At 47.9% G+C, this 23437-nt stretch overlaps 2 protein-coding genes across 6 annotated transcripts; one reads left to right on the top strand and one right to left on the bottom strand.

Annotated features, from left to right (window-relative positions):
* The first annotated feature begins 17 nt into the window (after nt 1-17).
* RETSAT (retinol saturase) lies at nt 18-13160 on the top strand. The gene is made up of 11 exons (XM_025994433.2): nt 18-374; nt 2581-2763; nt 3084-3325; nt 3861-4062; nt 4526-4723; nt 6807-6926; nt 10576-10714; nt 10922-11031; nt 11111-11277; nt 11483-11642; nt 11881-13160. Exons 1-11 carry the CDS (start codon nt 209-211, stop codon nt 12018-12020), a joined length of 1827 nt encoding a protein of 608 aa, XP_025850218.1. The 5' UTR covers nt 18-208; the 3' UTR covers nt 12021-13160.
* On the bottom strand, nt 1712-23105 carry TGOLN2 (trans-golgi network protein 2). 5 transcript variants are annotated; one of them, XR_012003131.1, is made up of 6 exons: nt 22971-23105; nt 21543-22750; nt 19503-19586; nt 10384-12927; nt 9582-9776; nt 1712-2894 (listed from the first exon to the last, which is right to left on the bottom strand). XR_012003131.1 is itself a non-coding variant. In XM_072767048.1 (4 exons), the coding sequence occupies exons 1-4, from the start codon at nt 23014-23016 to the stop codon at nt 2064-2066; spliced, it is 1407 nt and encodes a 468-aa protein (XP_072623149.1). In that variant the 5' UTR covers nt 23017-23100; the 3' UTR covers nt 1712-2063. The 5 variants fall into 5 exon arrangements, 3 of the variants coding, with proteins under 3 accessions (XP_072623149.1, XP_072623150.1, XP_025850219.2); XR_012003130.1 differs by having other exon boundaries at nt 1712-2132; XM_072767048.1 differs by lacking the exons at nt 9582-9776; nt 10384-12927 and having other exon boundaries at nt 1712-2132; nt 22971-23100.
* Between the last annotated feature and the right edge of the window lie 332 nt (nt 23106-23437).

The raw sequence follows: 23437 nt of genomic DNA, 5'->3' as shown, positions 1-23437 counted from the left end.
CGAGGACGGGGCGGGGCGGGGCGGGGCGGGGCGGGGCGGGCCGCCGGGAGGGTCAGGCTGCGCGGAGCCGCTGGCTTCCGGGCTCAAAGGTTCTGGCTCATCGGTGGTCGAGGCGGCCTCCGCCTTCCCCATGCCCCGCCGGGAAGGGCACTGAGGCGCGGCGGAGTCCTGGCCGCAGAGGCTGGGCACGGTGGCCGCGGAACCCGCCATGTGGCTTTGGCTGCTGCTGGCCGTTCCGCTGCTGCTGTTCTTCTGCAAAAGGCACCTGCCGCTGTCCGCAGGCAGAGCCCCGAACCCCTTCTCCGAGGACGTCAGGCGGCCCCCCGCGCCGCTGGTAACCGACAAGGGGGCCAGGAAGAAGGTCCTCAAGCGAGGTCTGTGGGAAGGGACCTAGGCTCCAGGGCTGCACTCGCGGGCTTGCATTCCCATCCCTGCCGGGCGAGCCACTGCCCACCTGGGCCTCAGTTTCCCCATATGTGAAGTGCTGGGAGGGCTTCCTTGCACGGGGAGGCGCCCCGCTTTATTGTCTGTTACCTGTGAGCGTCTACGCCCTGGCGACCTCGGACCATAATGGCCGCCCCACTCGCGAGGTTCCGCCCTGGGTATCCCAGGGTCATGATATAGCCAAGAACAGGTCCACAACCTGCAGAAGAGACAAGAGATCTTCTCCTATTTGGTTACAGAACCTTAACTACCCTCCACCATGGTTCAGGGGCATGGAGGAGCTGCACCTTTCTTCCAATCTTTTTTTTTTTTTTTTTCCTTTCTTCCAATCTGTGTGGGAAATTGTATTTTGTCAATTAGAAATGATTTGACTGGTTATGCCTCCTCCCAAATCATGTGGTTGAACCTTGGTTCTAAAACTTTGGGAGAGCTTCAACAGGATGCCTCAGGCTCAGAGCTGCTCCTTGGTCAACTAGAGTATATCCACTGTCAGCTTGAGGACATATTCTGGGGTTCCTCCTAAGGTTTAAAGGAAGAGTTCTGCTGCTTTAAAAAAAATTAGGGGCACCTGGGTGGTTCAGTCAGTTAAACGTCTGCTTTGGGCTGGGGTCATGATCCTGGGATCCAGCCCCATATCCAGCTTTCTGCTCAGCGGGAGAGCCGATTCTCCCTCTTCCTTCTGCTGTTCCCCCTGCTTGTGCTCTCTGGCTTGTTTTCTGTTAAAAAAAAAAAAAAATCTTAAAAAAATTAGATTTCCTCTTTGATCTCCAAGGTCCCTCCCACTTGTAAATCTTAGAATTCTGTATGACACATCTTGTGACAGAGGCAGAGACTATACTGTTTTAAGTGGAAAGACTGTATAGTCTGAACTTCTGAGATCAAGGTTTTAGCTTGGACTCTGTCACTAATTTACTCTATAACCAATTAGCAAGTCACTCCACGTATCTGGGGTTGGTCTAAAACTGAGATGACTAGTTAAGTGTTTTTCAAACTAGGCTGTGACCTATTACTAGTGGTTCCCGGCCATAATGAAATCAATTTAGTGGGTTGCATTTCAAAATGTGGTAGAATAGAAAATATCAGAGTCATCATACTCGTTCTGGCAACGAGTTCTGGCAAGTATTTGTATTGTGAAACTTCTATTTCATGTGTTTATATTATATACTTACGTATATCCTGGGTTGTGATATAAAATGTGCTTTTCTAGAAATGTCTGAAAAGTTAAGTTTTCCAAGTTCCTTTGCGGCTTGAAAAACTCCACATTTCAGTTCTTCAGGAGTGATCTTTATTTATTTATTAATATATTTTTTAAAAATTTATTTACTCATGATAGAGATAGAGACACAGGCAGAGGGAGAGCAGGATCCATGCAGGGAGCCCGATGTGGGACTCGATCCTGGGTCTCCAGGATCATGCCCTGGGCTGAAGGCGGCGCTAAACCGCTGAGCCACCCGGGCCGTCCAGGAGTGATCTTTAAAGAACAAATGTTGTGTTGGAAATGCCCTTGTAGTGCCATGTGCTGTCCAGGTTTATCTTGCTTAGGTGCTGGATCCTTAGTTCTTCCTCTAGACTTCCCAGATATGAAGAGGTGGTGCTATGATTTCTCATCTCTGTTCTGCTCAAGCCTCTGCTTCAGGGTTTTGAAGAACCATCATAGGACCAGGTTGATCCCCTGGTGCCAACAGAACCTGTAATTTCCAAAGAGAACAACCTTGTGAATGGACAGTTCCATGAGCCGGCAGCCTCCCCACAACACTGTCTTCCGTCCTTCATCTCCTTGGTTTCTTTCTTTCCTAGCTCTCCATTTGCACTTAAGTTTCTCATGTCGTATTATTGTCAGCTTTCTGGCTAGTGGTTTGCCGATGACTGCTTTCTTTGATACTAGGTTAAAAATCCCCAGGTTCATATTGGTTTTGAGTAAATCAATCCAGAGTAAATCATATCACTGTCTTTAGTCTGTCTGGCTGGTCCTGAGTATTTTCCAGGCTAATTGTTTGAGTTAGTTGCTCCATGCCAAACTCTCTAGAGTTTTCTTGCAGTGTATGAGCTAGTGGAGTCTTCCTTGGTTTCCATCTCTTTGCTCTCTTGCTGCCCTTGCCCGAGAAGCTCACTTTCTGTTTTTTCCCTCTGGGGTAGCTTTCTCAGCCAGTCGAGTGCCAGAGAAGCTGGATGCAGTGGTGATTGGCAGTGGCTTTGGGGGCCTGGCTGCAGCTGCGATTCTGGCCAAAGCTGGCAAGCGAGTTCTGGTGCTTGAACAACATACCAAGGCAGGAGGCTGCTGTCATACTTTCAGACAGAATGGCCTTGAATTTGATACAGGTAAGGTTTATGTGGGAAGGGGTTGGGGGGAGCATGGCTGTATCTTCAGGAGGCTTAGGGTAGCCATTGTGGGATGATATTGGACATTTCTGTTGTTTCGGAGGTACCACCTTCTTTGACAGCTAGAAGCACTGGGAACCAAATTGGACAGAGATGTGATAGTTTCTGTTGCGACTCCTCCCCACAGAAAGGGTGGGTAGCCTCCTCTAGTCATGGACTCAGCCCTGCAGGACTACCACTTTCACCTTGGTTCCTTATCCACCTTTCCAGGGGTCAGTCCCCTTATCCCTATGACACCTTGTTTTTCTGTTTCCCAATAGGAATCCATTATGTTGGGTCCATGCAAGAGGGCAACATTGGCCGTTTTGCCTTGGACCAGATCACTGAGGGGCAGCTGGACTGGGCTGCCTTGTCCTCTCCCTTTGACATCATGGTACTAGAAAGGCCCAATGGCCGAAAGGAGTTCCCCATGTACAGTGGGAAGAAAGCTTACATCCAGGGCCTCAAGGAGAAGTTTCCCCAAGAAGAAGCTGCCATTGACAAATATGTAAAGCTGGTTAAGGTAACGGGGACATGCCGAGGACCCCCTGTTTATCCCTCACAAGGCTGACCTTCTTCATTAGTGGAGTGACTGGTGGGTGAGGCAGGAGAGGAGGAACAGTGAAGTCTGCCCTGAGTTCAACCCCTACCCTTAGTTGGCTTCTGTGGCCAGCTAGTCCCTGTCTTTGGAGCCTGGACCCGGTGGCTGCCACTCTCACTCTGGCCTCTGGGGGGCACTCTGTTCTCCTTTTTGACAAGGCTGCCTTCTATGTATGCGGTTAGATCACACCCTTTTTTAACTTCTAAGATCAGATGTGATTTTTCAAAAAGAATTTGAGCAGGAAAACGAAGAGCAGAAAATGACTCATCTGAATGTGGAATTCAGGAACAATTCACAGAGTACAGATTTTTAAACATCCAAGTTCAGCCAGGGCTAAGTAGCCCTGGGCAGTGGTGCTGGGCCCTGGTGCCGGGCTGGTATAGGTTATAGAATGGGGATTCTGTTACAGGGGTCCTAGAGATGGGACCGGTTCTCACTGCTCGTTTTTTTCCCTCAGGTGGTGTCCTGTGGAGTCATCCATGCCATCTTGTTGAAGATGCTCCCGTTGCGCATAGCTCAGCTCCTTGGCAAGTGTGGGCTGCTCACTCGGTTCTCTCCTTTCCTTCGTGCATCCACCCAGAGCCTGGCTGAGGTCCTGCAGCAGCTGCCAGCCTCCCTGGAGCTCCAGGCGGTGCTCAGCTACATCTTCCTCACTTATGGTGGGTACTGGCCTTGGGTCCTAGGCAGCCCCTGGAGGAGGCACAGCTCTCTTGGCTCTCAATATTTCTTCTTGAACCTGCTTGACTGACTGAAATGGAGCAGGATATACCCAAGGCCCTCTGGAGCTTATGGATGAGAAGTCTTTCCAACCTACTGCCGGACTCCTTGGTAAAAATTTCCTTCATCCATGTCCTGGATAGCTTTCCTTTTCAACCAACAATGTCCTCCCTCATCTTGGCAGCATGGAACTTTGCAGGGAGGACATTCCCCCTGGCTCCAGAATCTGTAAGGTACCCTATGTTTGGATAGAAACAGGCCTCTGGCTGCCCTAAGCCCTGGGGCTCATTTGGGTCCGAGAGATGGGTAGACTTAGGCTGTGGGCTTTTTGGCAGGAATGTGTGTTTCTTTCTAAATGGTGCTGCCCCCTGCCTTTGTCTCATCACCCCTTCCTTCCTTCTGTAGGTGTGACTCCCAGCCACAGTGCCTTTTCCATGCATGCTCTGGTGGTTGACCACTACATAGAAGGGGCCTTTTATCCTCGAGGGGGTGCCAGTGAAATCGCTTTCCACACCATCCCTGTGATTCAGCGGGCCGGGGGCGAGGTCCTGACGGGTGCCACTGTGAGGAGTATCTTACTAGACTCAGCTGGGAAAGCTTGTGGTGAGAGCCCTGCATCATACTTCATGGTCCCTGGGCTGGCATGGGACAGAACTGGGGTATGGAGAGAAACAAGCACTTGAGGGCACGAGGTGTGAGAAGAACAGTCCTCACTAGGAGTTCAAGCCCGAAACTACCCAGAGCAGGGGCTCTGGGAGAGGGATGAATCTGGAGGTAGAAAGGATGCAGGAAGGATAGAAGATTGCCCCAAAGAACAGTATATAATCATTTAGTCACTAGGTAAAAATAGTTACCCAGTAATCCATGACTTCCTTGAATATAGGGGCTGTGTCTCTGTAATTGTTATGTCTGTAGATCCTAGCACATAATGGAGACTCAATACGTGTTTGTTCAGTGATGGATGGAATCAATAAGTACCCTGGGCACTCAAAAGGGCAGTGTAGGCCAGCAAGATGTTCTGCCCTCAATCTCTAAATGGCAGGTGGAGCCAAGAATCTCATTATCCTGGCTCAGGTCTTTATTTATTTATTTTTTTAAAAGATTTTATTTATTCATTCATGAGAGACACACACAGAGAGAGAGAGAGAGAGAGAGAGAGAGAGAGAGAGAATGAGAGAGAGAGAGAGGCAGAGACACAGGCAGAGAGAGAAGCAGGCTCCATGCAGGGAGCCTGATGTGGGACTCGATCTCGGGACTTCAGGATCATGCCCTGGGCCAAAGACAGGTGCTCAACTGCTGAGCCACCCAGGCGCCCCTGGCTCAGGTCTTTATTGCTACCTCACAGTCAAAATCTACTGTGGATGAATGCTGTGAGGAGAGGGTGTATGAAGGGAAGGACTCCAGTAGAAAGAATGGACAGGCCATCCATGACTAGAGACAGGCCAGAGAGGACAGGACTGATGTGACAGTGAACTCACCAGAGGAATCTTGCAAGGAGAAGGATGTGAAGGAATGGTCCAGAATACAAAAAAACTAAGGGAGAAAAGGCCAGCAGCGATCTCTGAGAATGCATTTGTAGAAGAGACCAGGAAGTTGCCAGGTGATAAGGGAAAGGGAGCTGTCAGTTGTGGGAGATTTTCTCTGATGTCCAGAGCAAGTTCTCCTTCAGGCCAGAAGAGGTCCATGAGGCAAGGTGGATTAATCAGTTTAATTAGTTCAGAATATTACTTGTATTTTTCAGGTGCGAGGTGATAAAAGATGGAGATAAAAACATAAGATGGCTACAAAGAAAATCTGCAACTCAAGAAGTTTCTAGCCTCATAGGGAGGATCACTGAGATATAAAGTGTCATGTAGAGAAATATAAAGAGTGAGAAGCTAGCCCAAGGTTTTGGGCTGTTACTACAGGCAAAGGGAACAATATATAAAGGTATAGCTGTATGAAAGAACTGAGTATTTTTAGACATCCAGAAGTAGTAGTTTGAACCCTAAGAAACTGCCTTTTTTAAAAAAAAGTAGGCTCCAAGCCTGGCGTAGAATGCCCAACGTGGGGCTCAAACTCACAACCCTGAGATCAAGATCTGAGCTGAAATCAAGAGTCAGATGCTTAACCAACTGAGCCACCCAGGTGCCCAAGAAACTGCTGTTTTTATAGATCAAAATGGTTAAATAGCAGCTGTTTCATATGGTGCCACCTAATCGTTTAGTGAGTGTGGCTGGAGTCTAGGCTGGAGACCTAGAAGGGCCCAGACCTTAGAAGGCTGGTACAAGACTTTGGAGTTTATCTTACAGAGGTTGTGGTGTCATCAGAGGCTTTCAGAGTGTTTTGGAAATGAAAATATGGCAGCAGGGAAAAAGGTCCTGAGATTCCAGTGAAAGGGCTTCAGCCCAGGAGCTTTGTCAGTGTTAGTATGGAGGTTGTCAGGTTAGGCTAAAGGGCGCCCACATGGGATGAGGAGAGAGCCAGGGAAGGAAAGTGCAGAAGTGACTTGGGATAAGTGGAGAGTGCTCAAAGATGTCCCACTCGCTTTGCAGTTTTGCCTGGAGCATGCCTACTTGGCCCTAGTTGGGCTGAATGCCCAGGTCTGAGAAAATGCAGCATAGGTGGGGAGAGATCTGTGCAAACTCTGGGCCTTTCTCTTCCTCCTGGAGTGCCCAGAACCTCAGCCAAGCTCTTGTGCCTGCAGGTGTCACTGTGAAGAAGAATCAGGAGCTGGTGAACATCTTTTGCCCTATTGTGATCTCCAGTGCAGGACTCTTCAATACCTATAACTACCTGCTGCCAGAGAATGCCCGCTGTCTTCCAGGTAACAGATTGGGCTGTGTTGCTCTTCCTAGCTCCCAACAGTGCCCCTCTGGGACTAGCCTGCCCAGCCAGGCTGGTGCTCTTGCTCTTCTTGACTGTCCTGTGACCGTCTCTAAGAGAGCAGATGAGCATGAGCATGCTGTATCCAGCATCTATCTGGTTGCTTGCTGGTTCCCAGCAAGGCCTCTGTGTTTGGGGCTTGAGAAGCATCCTCAGTCTTGTATCACCCCCAGAGACCCCTTGGTCCTTATGTCTCATTCCATTCTTGGCATATTTACTCTCTTTCCCCCCATAACTTCACCCACTTTGCCCTCTGGCTTTCAAGTCTTCGTTCTAGGGTGCCTGATTTCAGTTTCCTCAGATCTTAAATCATCTAATAGTTCTTGATGGTGGGTAGCATCCTAAAGGAATATTTCTTGGGTTTTCACTAAGTTTGTGGTATGAATCTTACTTTTTTCCTTAATTTCCCACTTATTTTGAGTGGGAAAGCCTGGTCTGACATTATCAGTAAGGGAAGCTAAGGCCGACATGGAGAAGAAAGTCTTGCTATAATTGTTGGTCTCAAATAAAGGGAACCAGTTCCTTATTGGGGCTGAGGCTACAGGAGTACCCTTTAGGCTTTCTTCTGTCCCTTGAGCTCTGGAATTCTGCTTGAAATCTGACAGGAATAACACTCAATGCAGTCATCTCTTCTGATAGGCTGTGTCAAAAATATAGAAGCCTGATTTTTGGGGTGAGAGGGCAGTAGGCATATCTGTAGGTGAGCCCTTCCTTGGTGAAATCTTTGTGGGAGGCTTTACCTTTGTCATTGCACATGATCCTCATTGCCACCCAGGAGAGAGGTGTCATCATCCTAATGTTTATGCAGGAGGCGAAGTGAAGTGACTTCCCAAGGCCACCCAGGCGAAAGTAACAAAGCTAAGGTGAAAACATTGGTTTGTTTGACTTGAAATCCTGGGTTCTTGGCCCCTTCTGGACTAAGGAACGTGGAGCTCCCAGAGAAAAGTCCTCACTAAAAGGGGCAGAAGAGCTGGCCAGCCTACATAGAACAGAGTAGCCGAGCCAGAGTCAAGTAAGAGGTTAGCACTTTGAAATGGACTTTAGGTTATCACGTAACTAGAAGCTTCTGGTATGATCTGAGGACAGGCCAGCTGGCTGGGAGGGGACTCATAGTCCAGGAGGGTGAGAAGGTTCTAGATAATAGCCTCTGGCTAGAGTGGGAGGTGGAGAGTGAGGAACAGCTCATTATATGGCTGGGGTGGAAACCAGGAACTTTAGTGATGCGTGGTGGAGCCCAGAGAGCCACAGGAGGGAGCTCTCCAACTCTAGAGGGTGGGCCTGTGGCTGCTCAGGGAAGAGATGCTGGGGAAGGTGGGCAGCAGAGTGGGTTCCGTATGAAAGTGACGTCCCAGGTTTCCTCGCTGGGGAGAGGGTGGGTGGCAGTTGCGATGGTCTCTAAGGTATGAAATTCATATGACCAAAACCAGCCTTCTCATCGCTTTGCCTTACTTAGCTGGGCCTGAGCCAACATCCGCTGCCAGCTAAGGTCTCCCATCCCTCACACTGTGTGAGCTGAGTGGAGTGAGGCAGATTGGCCAGTGACAGGGCAGCTGGGCAGGACTGTACGGCTGACAGACTTTGCCTTTGGTACTCCCTGCCTCCCTATCTCCTCGGACCTATGAACCCTGGCCCTGTCCTCTAATGGGTCCTGGTACCCTCCCCCGCTCTGTGCCTCCTTCCCCTGGCAGCCATGTTACCCTGCTTTCTGATCCAGTTAGTTACAAAGTTTACTGCTTTTATGTATCTTATCTAATGGCAGCAGCCCTGTGTGGCTGAAAAACCAATTGCCCACTTGGGTGGGGAGTTGGATGCTGCCTCCGTGAATCCCAGTTTGAGAACATTTCAGGCAGTGACAGTGATGAGGCTTAACCAAGGAGACCCCAGGTGCTGGGACCTTTTGTTTCCAGCTGCTTTGGGGGTGGAGTTTTCATGGGTCTGTCTCCTTCTTGGGAGACAAATGAGAACCAGGTATCTGGTGGCCTCTGGGGTAGGCAGTGCCTGTTGGCATCAAGCGTGGAGGTGGGGTGGTCAGGCAGAGGGAGCCTGTGTGAATGGGAGCACTTTTCTTAATTCCACAGCTGAGCCTCGAGGAGTCTCCTGGGGGATGGTCTGAAGCGGAAGTGTTTGAATGGGGAAGACTGGGCTGACAGTATCAGTAAGGGAAGCTAAGGCTAGCATGGAGAAAAAGTGCCTTGAAATGATCATTGTGTGCCTTATTTGGGACCCAAGGTTCTAATTTTCTGCTAGGTGTGCGGTTCCTGTAGCACATCCTTCTATTGGAGAAAAAGGGGAAGGAGGGGCTAGGTGCTATTCTAAGGGCCTCTAAAGCCCTAGAGGGTTCACTCCAGGGCCTCCCCCCTTCATCTTCTCCATGACCACCCCCACCCCAGCTGGAGAGGGGGAGCAGGCAGTGAGATTAACCCTGGAGGCTGGGACGTAGGCCACGAGATGCTCTTGCAGCTCCAGGGCAGCACCCCTCCTTCCCTCATAAGTATGCTCCACAGCCGGCTGCTCCCCACCCCACCCATTCCCTCTAAGTGTGCTCCACAGCCACTCCCCACCTCCTCCCCTGTAAAGGCACTCAGCAGCCACTCACCTGTGGATCTTCCACTTCCAGTCCTAGTGCAACCTCGTTTTACTCCCAGAAGTTGCCTGTTTTGCAGGATAAATTCTGTGGTTACCCTACACATAGCACTTTCTTTATAGCCTCTATGAGGAAAGCCAGCTTTTCAGGAAAGGTGCTTTTCTGGTAGACAGGCATGATAGCTGATCCCTTTCGCGTCCCCAAGGCCTGTAGAGGATTATGCATATTTTAGGTCCTCAACAAATACTTGTTAAACAAATGAGACAGAGCAGCCAGTGGCCCAGTCACCCTTCAGGCAGGTAATGGTCCTGGGAATGAGAACGAAGGATAAGACTTTGTAGGAGAAGCCACTTCCAGAAGATTGGTCTGGGGTCATTTGTTGAGAGGTGGGGAAGCACAGCCGCTTAGGACCAGGGGACATCAGATGGCTCTCAGAGAGGCTGTCCCCTTCCTATTCTTCCTCCTCCCCTACCTGAATCCTAAAGTGCCAGTAATGCTGTGTGCATTTATTCATCCACATCACTTACCATTTTGAGGTCTTGTACTCACATTAGGAATTATGCATATTTATTCATTAGATGGCTTGTATTAAATGTAACACAGAAATCAGGCTTATAGCAAACTACTGTTCGTATGCGTGGTATGTATGGTGGGGAGAGCCCAGGAATCCGCTCCTAACTTAAAGCCATCAGGGGAAGAGGGGAGGCAGCGAGCCTGAGACTGTCCTGCAGAACAGCCAGCTTAGGGAAGCTGGGCCTCCCTGGGTTCTAAGGGTGCTTAGAGCAGAGGTGGGAGGAGACAGAAGAGTAGGTACCTGAGGTGTTCTTCTCAGGCAGGAGACCAAAGAGCAGACCCCGGCCAAGTCAGTGTTGTAGCAGTTGTAAAAATGGCCCCAGATGCTAGGCTGGCCACTGAGGGTAAGGCTGCACATGAAGTGAGCAGGCGTCAGCAAGTTCTGGGAGTGGCCACCTCAGCCACAGTTCACGCAGCCCTGACACTTTGGCAGGTGTGAAGCAGCAGCTGGAGATGGTGCGGCCTGGCGTGGGGGCCTTCTCCATTTTTATCGGCCTACGAGGTACCAAGGAGGACTTGGGTCTGCAGTCCACCAACTACTTTGTCTGCTTTGACACAGACCTCGACAAGGCGTAAGGCGTGTGTGCATATAGGGGGAGGAAGGGTCAGCAGTAGGGCTCTTGCTTCCTCCCTTGACGCTGGAGCCTCAGCAGCAGGATATGAAATAGGCCTCGGCTTCATCCCTCTGGGGGAGGGAGTGCTCCCTGGGGGTAACCTATCCTCGGGGCAGTGCCAGCGAGTGAGGCATGGGGATGGACAGCCATGCTCATCACCCCCAGGATGGAGCACTATCTGTCGATGCCCAGGGAAAAGGCTGCAGCACACATGCCCATCCTCTTTATTTCTTCTTCATCAGCCAAAGATCCCACTTGGGAGGACCGGTTCCCAGGTGAGGCTTTCGGTCCTGGAGGTGGGGGCTGGAGCAGGGACGGGGCCTGGCAGTAGTAAACTTGGCTATGTGTCCCCAGACCGGTCCACAATGACTGTGCTGGTGCCCACCTGTTATGAGTGGTTTGAAGAGTGGCAGGAGGAAGCAAAAGGAAAGCGGAGCAGCGACTATGAGACCCTCAAACACTCCTTTGTTGAAGCCTCTCTGTCAGTCATCATGAGATTGTTCCCACAGCTGGAGGGCAAGGTAGGAGGGCAGACTATGTGGTAGTGGCAACAAACCTTTTGGTGACATTTCTTTTTCTTTGGGGGAAGGAAATAAAGCCCTGCTCCATGGAAGGGCAGGGAACCCATGCAGACAGGCAGTTTGGTCAGGGAGATCAGAAAAGGGAGGAGAGGAGGATCTCACAAGGCCCCACTCCCACCCTTTGGCTGCCTTTTTGTCTTCTCAGGTGGACAGTGTGGTCGGAGGGTCTCCACTGACCTACCAGTTTTATCTGGCTGCTCCCCGGGGTGCCTGCTATGGGGCAGACCATGACCTGGACCGTCTACATCCTCATGTGATAGCCTCCCTGAGGGCCCAAAGCCCCATTCCCAACCTCTACCTGACAGGTACACTGACTGCCTCATTTCTCCAGGGCCTGAGACCCTAGGGTTCCCTGTCACACAAAGTACTCTGTTCTGGCCTCAGGTCTGTCCCCTACAGTCTTCCAAACAGGGATGGGCTGCTCCAGCAGGCTATGGACCCCAGTCCTGATCTAAAGTCATCTTGGTCTAATGAACATGAGAGCCCTTGTTGCCTGCCCCCTCTTTGGGAAGATGCTCATAGGCTCCTGTTGTTGTCTCCTAGGCCAGGATATCTTCACCTGTGGGTTGATGGGGGCCTTGCAAGGGGCCCTGCTATGCAGCAGTGCCATCCTGAAGCGGAACTTGTACTTAGACCTTAAGAAGCTCGACTCAAGGATCCAGGCACAGAAGAAGAAAAAATAGTTCAGTAAGCAACGAATCTGAGGACTCTGGCTAACACTATGGCACAACCCTTGACATAGCCATAATGTCTTTCTGTACTGGTTCCTTCCTCACATAAAGCACTCTGATTTGTTTTTGATTTCTGAATAGAGGTCTGACACACAGGTCACAGTTCTCAAGCTGCAGTTCTTCCAGCTGGGCAGGTGATGAGCTCCCATACCTCTCTAATGTGCTATCTGTACTAAAAGGCCTGGTGTGGGCCAGTGACTTGGGCAGCCTGTCTTGTCAAGCAATGCTTTGCATACCACACTCCCATACCTCACAACTCTAAGTAGTCAGAAGTCAAGTGTTCTTTGGTCAGATGGACCGAGCCCTCAAAAGTGTTGGCCAGCTGAAGCAACTTGATCCAGTTGTCCCGAGGTTCCTTCTCTTCTATTCTATGTGCTGTGCTGCAGGAGTTCCACATTACTGAGGATAAGAGGTACCTAAAGAGATTTTTATCAAAACCTGGGCATGGTTTTGGTTGCAGTTCCATAGGTTCAGAGGCCCCCTGATCCCATTTTTGCTGGTTCCAATGGCTCTTTCAGAGGGTGGGGAAATGCCTAGGACAGGTTCACTCTGGTTGTGGACATGGGGATAAAGACATTACTTAGCAGGGTGTATGTTAGAATATCCAGTTCTTATACAGCCAAGCCCTCAGTTTGTCTTCCTTATTTTCAAGTTGACAACAGGTCTTCATCGGGCCAACACCAAGATACCCTCGTGCAGCTCACTACCTGAGCCTCAAGGTTTATCTTCCAAAAATCAACAGCAAAGGGTGACGTTAGTAGTTAGGGCACAGGACTGGAAAGTGGACTCCACTGTGGTTGAAGCAGGCTGGAAGAGCAGTCCAGGTCACGGGTATAGCAGATGACAATCACAGAGGTAACTGGAAGACAAGCCATCTACATGCTAGACATAGAACATGGCTACCTGGTAGGGAGGAATGGGGCTGGAAATCAGACAGGATCAGAATGTAGAAAGCTACAGAATGTGTGCAAGGGGATTGGATGGGAAGGTGAACAAAGGCTGAAAAAACAAAGTGGCCTTTCACTTCTATTAGGCCTTATTTCTATCAGTTTTATTACCATTTTAATAAATTTAATGATATTAGAGCTTTAATATTTGAAATTTATTTTGGTTTCTGTGCAATGATACAAAACTACATTGAAATGGCATTCAAAGCAGCTCAGTAAAACATTATGTACTGAAAAATATTTATCATTAGACCAAATAAGCTTTAAAAAAATAAAATTAAGTAATTATGTAGTTAAATTAAAGCTGAAAATATAAAACACTGCAAAAACAGTGGCACTCTAATTGGGTAAACAAAAAAGGGAAACAACTTCAATAATCATTTAACATGAGAAACTTCTGAATTAAAGGAACATCAAAGAGTGTGAGGAAGCTGGCTTTGTTGGCAGCTTGAAACTACACAGCTCAGACCCAACACTGTTACAGAGGAGTTTCTCAACTGGGACATATTAAGGAAATTCATGTGTGACTTGTGGGACTAGCTGAGGTGAGATTCAGTCTTTCTCTGGATGAACAGTTAAATGGAACCTGGAAATCTCTTTCTGGGATTATTCCATAAGCAAGGCAGTGTCAAAGGCAACCCTCCCAGCAAGACTTCAGAAAACAGCTGGCAGAACTACAGGATCTGGTGTCTGGTGTGTAAAATACTCTCCTCCCTGTTCAAATGCTTCAGAACATGTGCAAAGTGTGCTAGCTTTCATCACATATACATAACAGCATTATGTATCAAGTTACCCTGTTAAAACAAGGAGCAGGCTTCCTCTTTTTGACTTAAATGACATGAAGTGAGAAAAAAATGAGAATAACCACCAAGGGAATTATAGAGGTTTATGATTCTATCACCAACTATTTCAATAAAAGCCATCACGGGAAAAGAAATGTCAGCATATATATAGTTACTTGTCAGAGCTTTCCGAGTTATTATAGCCTTTCTAGATAGACTGGCTTTCACTACCCCCGAGTCCAGAAGTGGATTCTTTCAATAATTTACTCAGTAACCTGTAGCAAGAAAACCAACACCTCTAATGACATCCATGACTGAAGCCTAGACTCCTATTAGAAATCACCCTTCAACCAAAAGGGGTGATTTCCTGGGGCAGGAAAGCCCATAGCTGTATAGATATAGGGGTGCCTCTCATGGCTCCATGTGCTTCACTGCCTACCTCTACCCTTCTCCCTGGTTGGAGAGGCCTTAGCCAACTTCTCCTCCTATACACCATCTCTAGAAAAACATGCTTCTGATTGTTTATTTTCAAAAGAACAACTATTGAGAAAACAATTTTTTTTTTTTTAATCTTAAAGATTTTATTTATTTATTCATGAGAGACCGAGAGAGAGGCAGAGACACAGGGAGATGGAGAAGCAGGCTCCTTGCACAGAGCCCGATGCAGGACTTGATCCCGGGACTCCAGGATCACGCCCTGGGCTGAAGGCAGGCGCTAAACCATTCAGTGTAATTTCTAAAGTGAAACTTAAATTCTATAGTCTTCTTTTAACACAATACTATTCAGATGCTCAAAAAATGGAACTATGTGGACTCCACAGAATACTTATTTTGCATCCACTTAGTGCCAACCTTGGTTTCGGAAACCAATCTCTCTGCTCTCCTCAAAAGCAAAATCCATCAAAAAGGGATGGCAAACAGTAGCCAGTAAGAGCTATATGAGACCTCAGTTCAGTCACATGCAGACTTCCTGAACAAAGAAGATGTCTCCTTTGCAAGACCCTGAACTAAGAGTATCTAGGGAATGTCACTACACTGTATGCAGATATGCAGATCGTGCCAAAGGCACACCTGCAAGTAGCTGCACTTTGGGGAAACAATCAGATATAGACATCAGATAACATCTGCCCTCTGTTTTTTTTTTTTTTCTTTTTTTTCTGGAGTTCCAAAATTTGTGATTGGCATTAGTACTTTTTAGAATAGAATGGAAAGAGCAAATCCTGTGAAGTGGGAGCAGTTAAGAAGGTGCATGGGAGAACCTGAGGTGGGCCCTGAAGGAACATTTGGAGAGGCAAGCAAAAGAAGAGAAGGGAGTGTACCCTAACCAAAGAACAGCTGCGGGAAGCCAGGAAATGGAGGACACAGTAAGAGCAAAAAGCCTAGATGGGCCTGACAAGAGGAGCCTTTGGCCTAGACAAAGGTAGATGTCCTACATCTACCTTTCGAAAGGTATGAAAGTGCAGATCTACAGAGTCCTGAACACTAGGGTCTATAAAAGCTTGATTCTCTAAGTCACAAGAGGTAGATAATAGCTTTAGATCAGGGTAAGGATTTTGGAAAGATGTATCTGGTCTCATTATGCACACAAGAGAAGGTAGATAATTTATGATGGCTCTGGGTGGGTGTAGGGGGAGGTGGAGAAATTCAGGAGAGAAGTGAAATAGTGGGGGGTGTGTGGCAGGAAAGTAAGGAAAATGGAAAGAAAGACTATATGGGAGACATTTTGTTTTAAATGGATAGGTCTTTTATAACAATAAAAATGATAAAAGACTATAGGCTGGAGCTGAGACAATTAAAGAAAATGGGCAGCTTGGGATGCCTGAGTGGCTCAGTGGTTGAGCATCTGCCTTTGGCTCAAGGCATGATCCCGGATTCCTGGGATTGAGTCCAGCATTGGGATTCCCTCAGGGAGCCTCCTTCTCCCTCTGCCTATGTCTCTGCCTGTGTCTCTCATGAATAAATAAATATTTTTTTAAAAATGGGCAGTGTAGTAGGTAGAAGAGAGAACTTTAGTTTTAGTGCCAATAGAACAAGCGAGCTGAAATATTTAGCACACCACAGGATTTGGTTCTTTGGGAACTAGGCCAAGGATAAACACTTGGGAGTCACTCAGTTGGAGGATGAAGAATAGATGAATTTCTGACCAGATGAAGGAAGACAGAAACCTGCCTTTAAGGGCTCTGTCCTCCACCAGCACAGGGTAAAGCAAAGTTCTGAGAAACCAGGTCAGTCAGAGAAACCAAAAGAAGGGGATTTCAATCCCCAAAGAAGGGGATGATCAATAGTGTCCTTTTCTATCAAGGTCAAGACTAAGCGGGCAGCCTAGGTGGCTCAGCGATTTAGCGCTGCCTTCAGCCCAGGGCGTGATCCTGGAGACCCAGGATCGAGTCCCACGTCAGGCTCACTACAGGGAGACTGCCTCTGCCTGTGCCTCTCTCTCTCTCTTGATTAAATAAATAAAATCTTTTTTAAAAAAATGGTCAAGACTAAGCTCTGAGAACAAGTCATTAGATTTGACAATCTGAACCTCTGGAAAAACACTACCGGTAGGAAGATAAGGACCAAAGTGAGTGTGTAAAGGTTATGAAAGGAAGGAGTAAGAAGTAGAATGGATGGCAGCAGGGAAAATCTAGGCATGCAGAAAGGTAGAAGGAAAAGTGCTAGTGTAGACAAGCAAACAGAAAACATTAGAAGGAGGAAAGGCAGGCAAAGGGGAACCATGGTTTTATGGAATGCTAGGAGAGCCTGAGAGAAGATTCCTTAGATAGAGGAAAGTATTATAAGGTTGGTGTACAGGTAGAGAGAATGATGCCAGGAGCATTCATTCATTCCTTGTCTCCACCAATCTCAACTCAAAGCCATGCTCTGTTTTAAGCAAAGTGCCAGATATTGTGGCAACAGGATGGTCCCTTCTGCAGACTTACTTCCTCAACAGCACAGAATTCATCCCACTGTCCTCATATCTCACATTCTTTGTATTTCCCTGAGATCAGCTATTTCCATTTTTTCTTTACAGAAACAACTCTCTTTAATAGGTTAACACAACTAGACCAGATTTAAGGAAAACTTCAAACCACAGCATGATCTGAGACACTAACCTCAGTTACCGCAGAGGAATTCTGAATTTCTTAAATTTTAATAACCACTGACATGGGTTGGAAGGAAAATTTTTACTAATTACCCTTGGCATTTTATATCAGATGAGAGAACCATTAACTAGATTAAGGTGGAAGAGAGTACAGTTGGATTCTGATTACAAGTCTATTTTTTCTACTTTAGGCAACAAAGGCAAAACAGAGTTTATGGGAAACCATTCATGAAAGCCTTTTGAAAATAATGTAGATCAAATCCAAAACGCAAAGCATGAGCTTACCCTATTTTAAAAAATTTCTGTGACGATTGTTGAGTATAGAAGAACACAGCATTGTAATAATCGTAACTGTATTTTAAAAATCTCTGATGGGAACCATGGCTTTACAGCTCTACTCCCAGAATCCCCAAGTTCAGTCAGTACAACCAAATGGAAAATGACTTTGTCTTAAGTGATATGAAAATATTGGAAAAATGTGAAGAACTTTTTAGTCTTCTTTAAGAAGAAGACTAAAAGACTAAAGAACTTCTTTAGTCTCTTTAAGAGTCTGGACTCTTTAGTCTAGTTTAGTCCACTAGACAGGTTGGACTTGCAGGCAAAAAGCACTTTTTAAAAGCTGTTTTGGTTTGCTGCTGGAGCCTTTAAAAAGAGTCATGTGTTCCAGGTAGCCATTTACCTGTCAGCATTCACCTCATCTTTTGTAGGGCACATCTCCCCAAAGTAAAAGGGCTTGGTACAAGAGCACCTCAACCTGCAGAGTGTTCTCCTAGGTCTGCCAACATAAATAGTGGTGGACACAATGCTATTTTCGAAGGTAACACTAAATGGCCCAGGTCCAAGGGAAGGCAGCCAGTGGCAGTAGCCTGCCTGGGGCTGAGATCTCCCTTTAGTCACAACTGGCTTCCCACATGCTTGCTCTACTCACACTCAGAGGAGGAAAGGATGGAAGACACCAGCATAGATAATGGGGACACAGGAGTACAAGGTTACCAAAGTGCAGGTGCAAAAATCAAAGCAATCCCCCCACCTCTGCCAGCCCAGACTTGCCACCAAACCCTAGAGGAGGGGGTGTCTCTTAGGTCACAGTATTTTTTTCTTCATTTCTCTTGATTTAAAAACAAATCAGCAGGGAGGACACGGTTCTCAAGAATGGGAAAATCAAATCTGAAATGAGAGCAACACAATTCACTGGCAACATTAATCTCCTAGAGGAATATACCTCACTGCTATGATTCTAGGGGGAAAAAAGAACTTATCAGAGTTGCAGTTCGGGAAGAAATTCAGAATTAAGACAAGCTGCCCTCCAACATACAAAAAGCAATTGATAAAATAAAAGCACATAAAATTATTTTAAAAATCAGTTTGAAATTGGGGTGCCTGGGTGGCTCAGTCTTTTAAGTGTCTGCCAGGGTTCTGGGATCAAGACCTGTGTCAGGCTTCCTGCTGAGCCTCCCTCTCCCTCTGCCCCCCGCTCATATGCTTAAATTAAAATAAAAAAAATTATGAAATCAAACATACTAAAACATGCACACTTGGTGAAAGGAATATGGGAATCTTAGTTTCTGTTTTGTATGATTCTACATTGTTTTGAATTGTTTACACGTGTATTTTTTTTAATTAGAAAAAAAGTGAAAGGGAAATAAATCCTTAAAGTCCATTATCGGGAAAGGTACTACGCCAGGGCTAAACTGTGAAGCTGACCTACTGGGCTAGTTAGCAAAGGTGTTCTGAGCTGAGTGGCTTATTTCTTGCCAGTGTGAGCTATACACATGAACGGTGTTCCCCGTAGGAAGTCCTAGAAATATTCACAGTTGAGTCACCAACTACTTTTTACCAATGTCCTGACTGTCCCTACACAGAAGGCAAAAGGAGGAGGTGCATGCCGGCAGCAAGGCAGTGGAAGTACCCTGTTCCCACTTAGACAGGATGCCCTTTGGGGAGAGCCTTGCTCCGATCCTGCACTGTGAGGTGGAAGCAGGCTCCACTTTCTGGTAGGCCTGCGTTGGCCCCACTCAGGAAATCTAGTCCACAGTACTTGATAGAGCCAATCTGGGGAGTTGGAGGCCTTTATGTTTCTGGACTCACTTGTGTTCAGGAAGTATAGTCTAATGCTTTGCTACCTAAAGCCTGGTTCCTCAGCATTTGGCGTCACCTACAAACTTCCTAGAAATGTAGAAGCACAGATTTCACCCTATATGTAATGAATCAGATTTTGCTTTTTCATCACAATTCCCAGGGTGATTAACATGTCTACTAAAATTTGTGAAGTGCTGGTTCAGTGCAAAAAGTATAGGATAGGTGTCTATGGAGTTGCCATCAGGTCTTGATTTTGGCACAAACTTGTAGGAGGAACTTTGGGGAAAATCTTGTTTCTGGGCCTCAGTTTCCTCCTCTGTCAAGAGATGGAGCTGATGTAGAACACATGAAGGCTTCTTCTAGTTCTCATATTGCAGACATGCATACATATGGATGTCTCTGCTTTGTGGTCCACAAAGGGCAGGGCAATGGCAGTGGCACCCAGAATCAGCTGCCACCACCAGTGCAAATCAAGTGCACTGCTGGGCCTACCTGAGACTGCATATCCCTCCCACACACCTGGGGCTCCCTTCCTTACCTTCTGGTCCAAACGCTGGTAATCACTGGCTTTTGGCCGCCGAGTGACTTTAGATCTTTTTCCTTCTAAGACAAAAGCAATAATCTGGGGAAAGGAAAAAGAAATTAACAGATGATTCTACAATGGCTTATTTCCGTCTCTGAAATCAGAGGTCATCACCTGGTAGTACATTTTTTTTTTTTTTTTTTTAGATTTTATTTATTTATTCATGAGAGGGAGGGGGTGGGTTGGGCAGAGAAGCAGGCAGAGGGAGAAGCAAGCTCCATGCAGGGAGCCCAACGTGTGACTCAATCCTGGTCTCCAGTATCACACCCTGGGCTGAAGGCGGTGTTAAACTGCCGAACCACCTGGGCTGCCCTGGTAGTACATTTGTTAATGACCCCCGCAGTGAAAGAGCCGCAAACTCACAAGAGGCATCTTTACATTTTAACAGTTTTCAGGAGGACAGGGCCTCCAGTTACGTCAGAATCTTTTATACTGCTAAACAGGAAATGACAGATGAAGGAAGACTATTCTGGCCTTTAGCCTGTGAGAGTCTGGATGATTTACTCAAGAGCACAAAGATGTGCCAGCTGTGCCCCACACAGCTCTAGGATCAGACATTCCTTTTCTCTCACAAGCAATAATTATTTCTTATCTGCAAATGTACTTTTCCTCCCCACACCTTGCTTCATTTTAACCTTACTGCTTTCACATCTAAGATTACTCTGTGGGATGAGCACTTGGATGTAGAATAAAGAACTATTTTTATTAAATATCTTCCCTCATTCCTCATAGGCATAGGCATACTGATATCATAAACTGAACTCTCCAATTTTAACCAGGCTATAGAAACTACTAAATTCTTAGAGCTAGGGGGATCCCTAGGTGGCTCAGCGGTTTAGTGCTGCCTTCACCCTGGGGCGTGATCCTGGAGTCCAGGGATGGATCCTGCTTTTCCCTTTGCCTGTATCTCTGCCTCTCTGTGTGTGTGTGTCTCTCATGAATAAATAAAATCTTTTTTTTTTTATTTTAATTTTTATTTATTTATGATAGTCACACAGAGAGCGAGAGAGAGGCAGAGACACAGGCAGAGGGAGAAGCAGGCTCCATGCACCGGGAGCCCGACGTGGGATTCGATCCTGGGTCTCCAGGATCGCGCCCTGGGCCAAAGGCAGGCGCCAAACCGCTGCGCCACCCAGGGATCCCAAAGATTTTTTTTTTTTTTTTTAAGATTTTCTTTATTTATTCATGATAGTCACAGAGAGAGAGAGAGAGAGGCAGAGACAGGCAGAGGGAGAAACAGGCTCCATGCACCGGGAGCCCGACGTGGGATTCGATCCCGGGTCTCCAGGATCGCGCCCAGGTCCAAAGGCAGGCGCCAAACCACTGCGCCACCCAGGGATCCCAAATAAAATCTTTAAAAAAATAAATTCTTAGAGCTCAGTAAGAAATGCAATCATTTTGTCATCAGAGTGGTTGCTAAGCAACAGATATTACTCCACACCAAATCTGCTGTAACAGTAAAAGACGATTGTATCCATGCAATTTTTGGTCATTCTTCTAATCAGAAACTCAACCGACTGTAGAAGATAGTCCCTGGGCTCTCTGCTGCTGATGTCAAAGACTATATAACCACTCTTTCTGCCATTGCAGATGCAAGATAAAAGTGTGGGAAAGGAAACTAGAAATGATGCACTATCTTCAGAGTGGAAATAGGAAGATAAGTACTCTACTTACAAACTGTCAGGTACTCAGATTCTCGGAGGCAGTAAAATGATCTAAATTTAAGATTGTGGGAGAAGACCCCAATTCAGGCCAGATCATAAAAATGTCCTCACTTGGCACCTAATACAGCAGCAGAGGGCACTCAAAAGAATCGGACATGAAAGAAAATGATTTATAAAATGAGAGAAAAGAGACCTAGCAGAATCTGAGGAAAAACTGAAGTTTGACTTGAAATCTCCAGTGCTCACAGGCAGATGAATGACAGATATTGGCCCACACACCAAGCTTTCAAGGTGGAAGAAATCTCATTCCTCAAGACAGTTCTTGACTTACCTTCCGTTTATTGTGATAGGCAATATAGAGGACAGCAACAAGAATGGCTGCAGTCACCAGATAAGCAAAGAAGTGGCTGCTCTCTGCACTAGCATTTCCAAGACTGTCCTTATAAAGGTCATCATTCTGCCTACCCACAGAATCCAAAAGTGTCCCTTCACGGTTCTCACTGGAGGCAAGGCCAGGCATTTCTTTCTCTCCTTGGAGTGGTGAACCTTCTTCAGGCTCCGTATCCCCTTCCTCAGCCTTCTTGGGTTCCACATCTTCGGTAAGCTCTATAGACTTGCCTTCTCCCTCCTGCTGTGAAGTGGGGTCAGAGTCCAGTAATACTCTCTCCTCAGATTCATTTTTATAAGCATTCAGAGTGGGATCTTTGTCGGCTGGTATGTTTAAGTGAGGCTTGGTGGGCTTCTTGTTATCAGAAGAGGGGTTAGAGAACAGCTTGTTGGAGTGGTCATTCAAGGACTGCATCTGGGACTTCACCTTGCTAGTGCCATCTCCTGTGGCCTGCGGCTTGGGCTTCTCATTGTCAGGGTCGTCTCCCGTGGAGTGTGGCTTGGGCTTGTCAGGGTCGTTTCCTGTGGCCTCAGGCTTGGGCTTCTTGTCAGGGTCTTCTCCTGTGGCCTCAAGCTTGGGCTTCTTGTCAGGGTTGTCTCCTGCGGCCTGAGGCTTGGGGATCTTGTCAGAGTCATCTCCCGTGGGCTGTGACTTGGGCTTGTCAGTGTTGTCTCCTGTGGCCTCAGGCTTGGGCTTCTTGTCAGGGTGGTCTCCTGCGGCCTGAAGCTTGGGGATCTTGTCAGAGTCATCTCCCGCGGACTGAGGCTTGGAGATCTTGTCAGAGTCATCTCCCGTGGGCTGTGACTTGGGCTTGTCAGGGTCGTCTCCTGTGGCCTCAGGCTTGGGCTTCTTGTCAGGGTGGTCTCCTGCGGCCTGAAGCTTGGGGATCTTGTCAGAGTCATCTCCCGCGGACTGAGGCTTGGAGATCTTGTCAGAGTCATCTCCCGTGGGCTGTGACTTGGGCTTGTCAGGGTCGTCTCCTGTGGCCTCAGGCTTGGGCTTCTTGTCAGGGTTGTCTCCCGGGGCCTGAGGATTGAGGGGCTTGGGCTTGTCAGGGTCGTCTCCTGTGGCGTCAGGCGTGGGCTTCTTGCTAGGGCCGTCGTCTTTGGGCTGTTGCTGCAGCTCGCTAGGCTCTCCTTGTGGTGGGGCCACTGAAATAGAGAAACCAGTTCGCTCTGAAGAGAGGAAGTCCGGGAGAAGGGAGCCCTCAGAGCTAGAAGAGACCGAGGCAACAGGCAAACGGGGGAGGTGGGTGATGGCAAGCGGAGGGGTGGCTCCGGCAAGGAAGAAGCGGGTTCAGAGAGCGACCCGGCCGCGGTGAGGACTGTGGACCTAGGGATGATAGTAGGATTATTGGGGGTGGGGTCTTACCCGCCACTGCGAGGCTCAGCAGGGCCAACGCAATCAGGAACCGCATCCTGCACTTACTACTCTTCCGCTCTCTACTGCTCTCGCGACATCCGCGCGCGCACTCTGGGCGCTCATAGCCCCGCCCCTTCCTGCGCTTGTCCTTCCGCCGCACGCCCAGGCGAGGGGAGGGGCCTCGGAAAGGGCGGGAGAGGACGGTGTTTCTACTCTAGCTGGGGCCGGCGCAGCGTCCCTCGGCGCAGGCAGCTTACACCTTCTCGCTTTCCCAGGTCCACCACAAGCGTCAGTCCCCTTTTCCTTCTTTGCCCTTGTATTTCCGAGACAATTTTGGCAGAGCCAGAGCTCCCTAGCCTGCGGAAGTCCCCGTGGGGACTGACGTCGCTGGGACCCGGCGCCTGGGCTTCAGACTGCTCACATTTCTAACTTCTCTCTTTTCTCATGGTTCTTTGCTCGTAGCACACAAACGTGTT

This window comes from Vulpes vulpes, chromosome 8 (genome assembly GCF_048418805.1).
Source record: "Vulpes vulpes isolate BD-2025 chromosome 8, VulVul3, whole genome shotgun sequence".
Classification (NCBI taxonomy): domain Eukaryota; kingdom Metazoa; phylum Chordata; class Mammalia; order Carnivora; family Canidae; genus Vulpes; species Vulpes vulpes.
The sequence above is the reverse complement of the archived record's forward strand: the minus strand, read 5'-3'. Positions and strand labels throughout refer to the sequence as shown.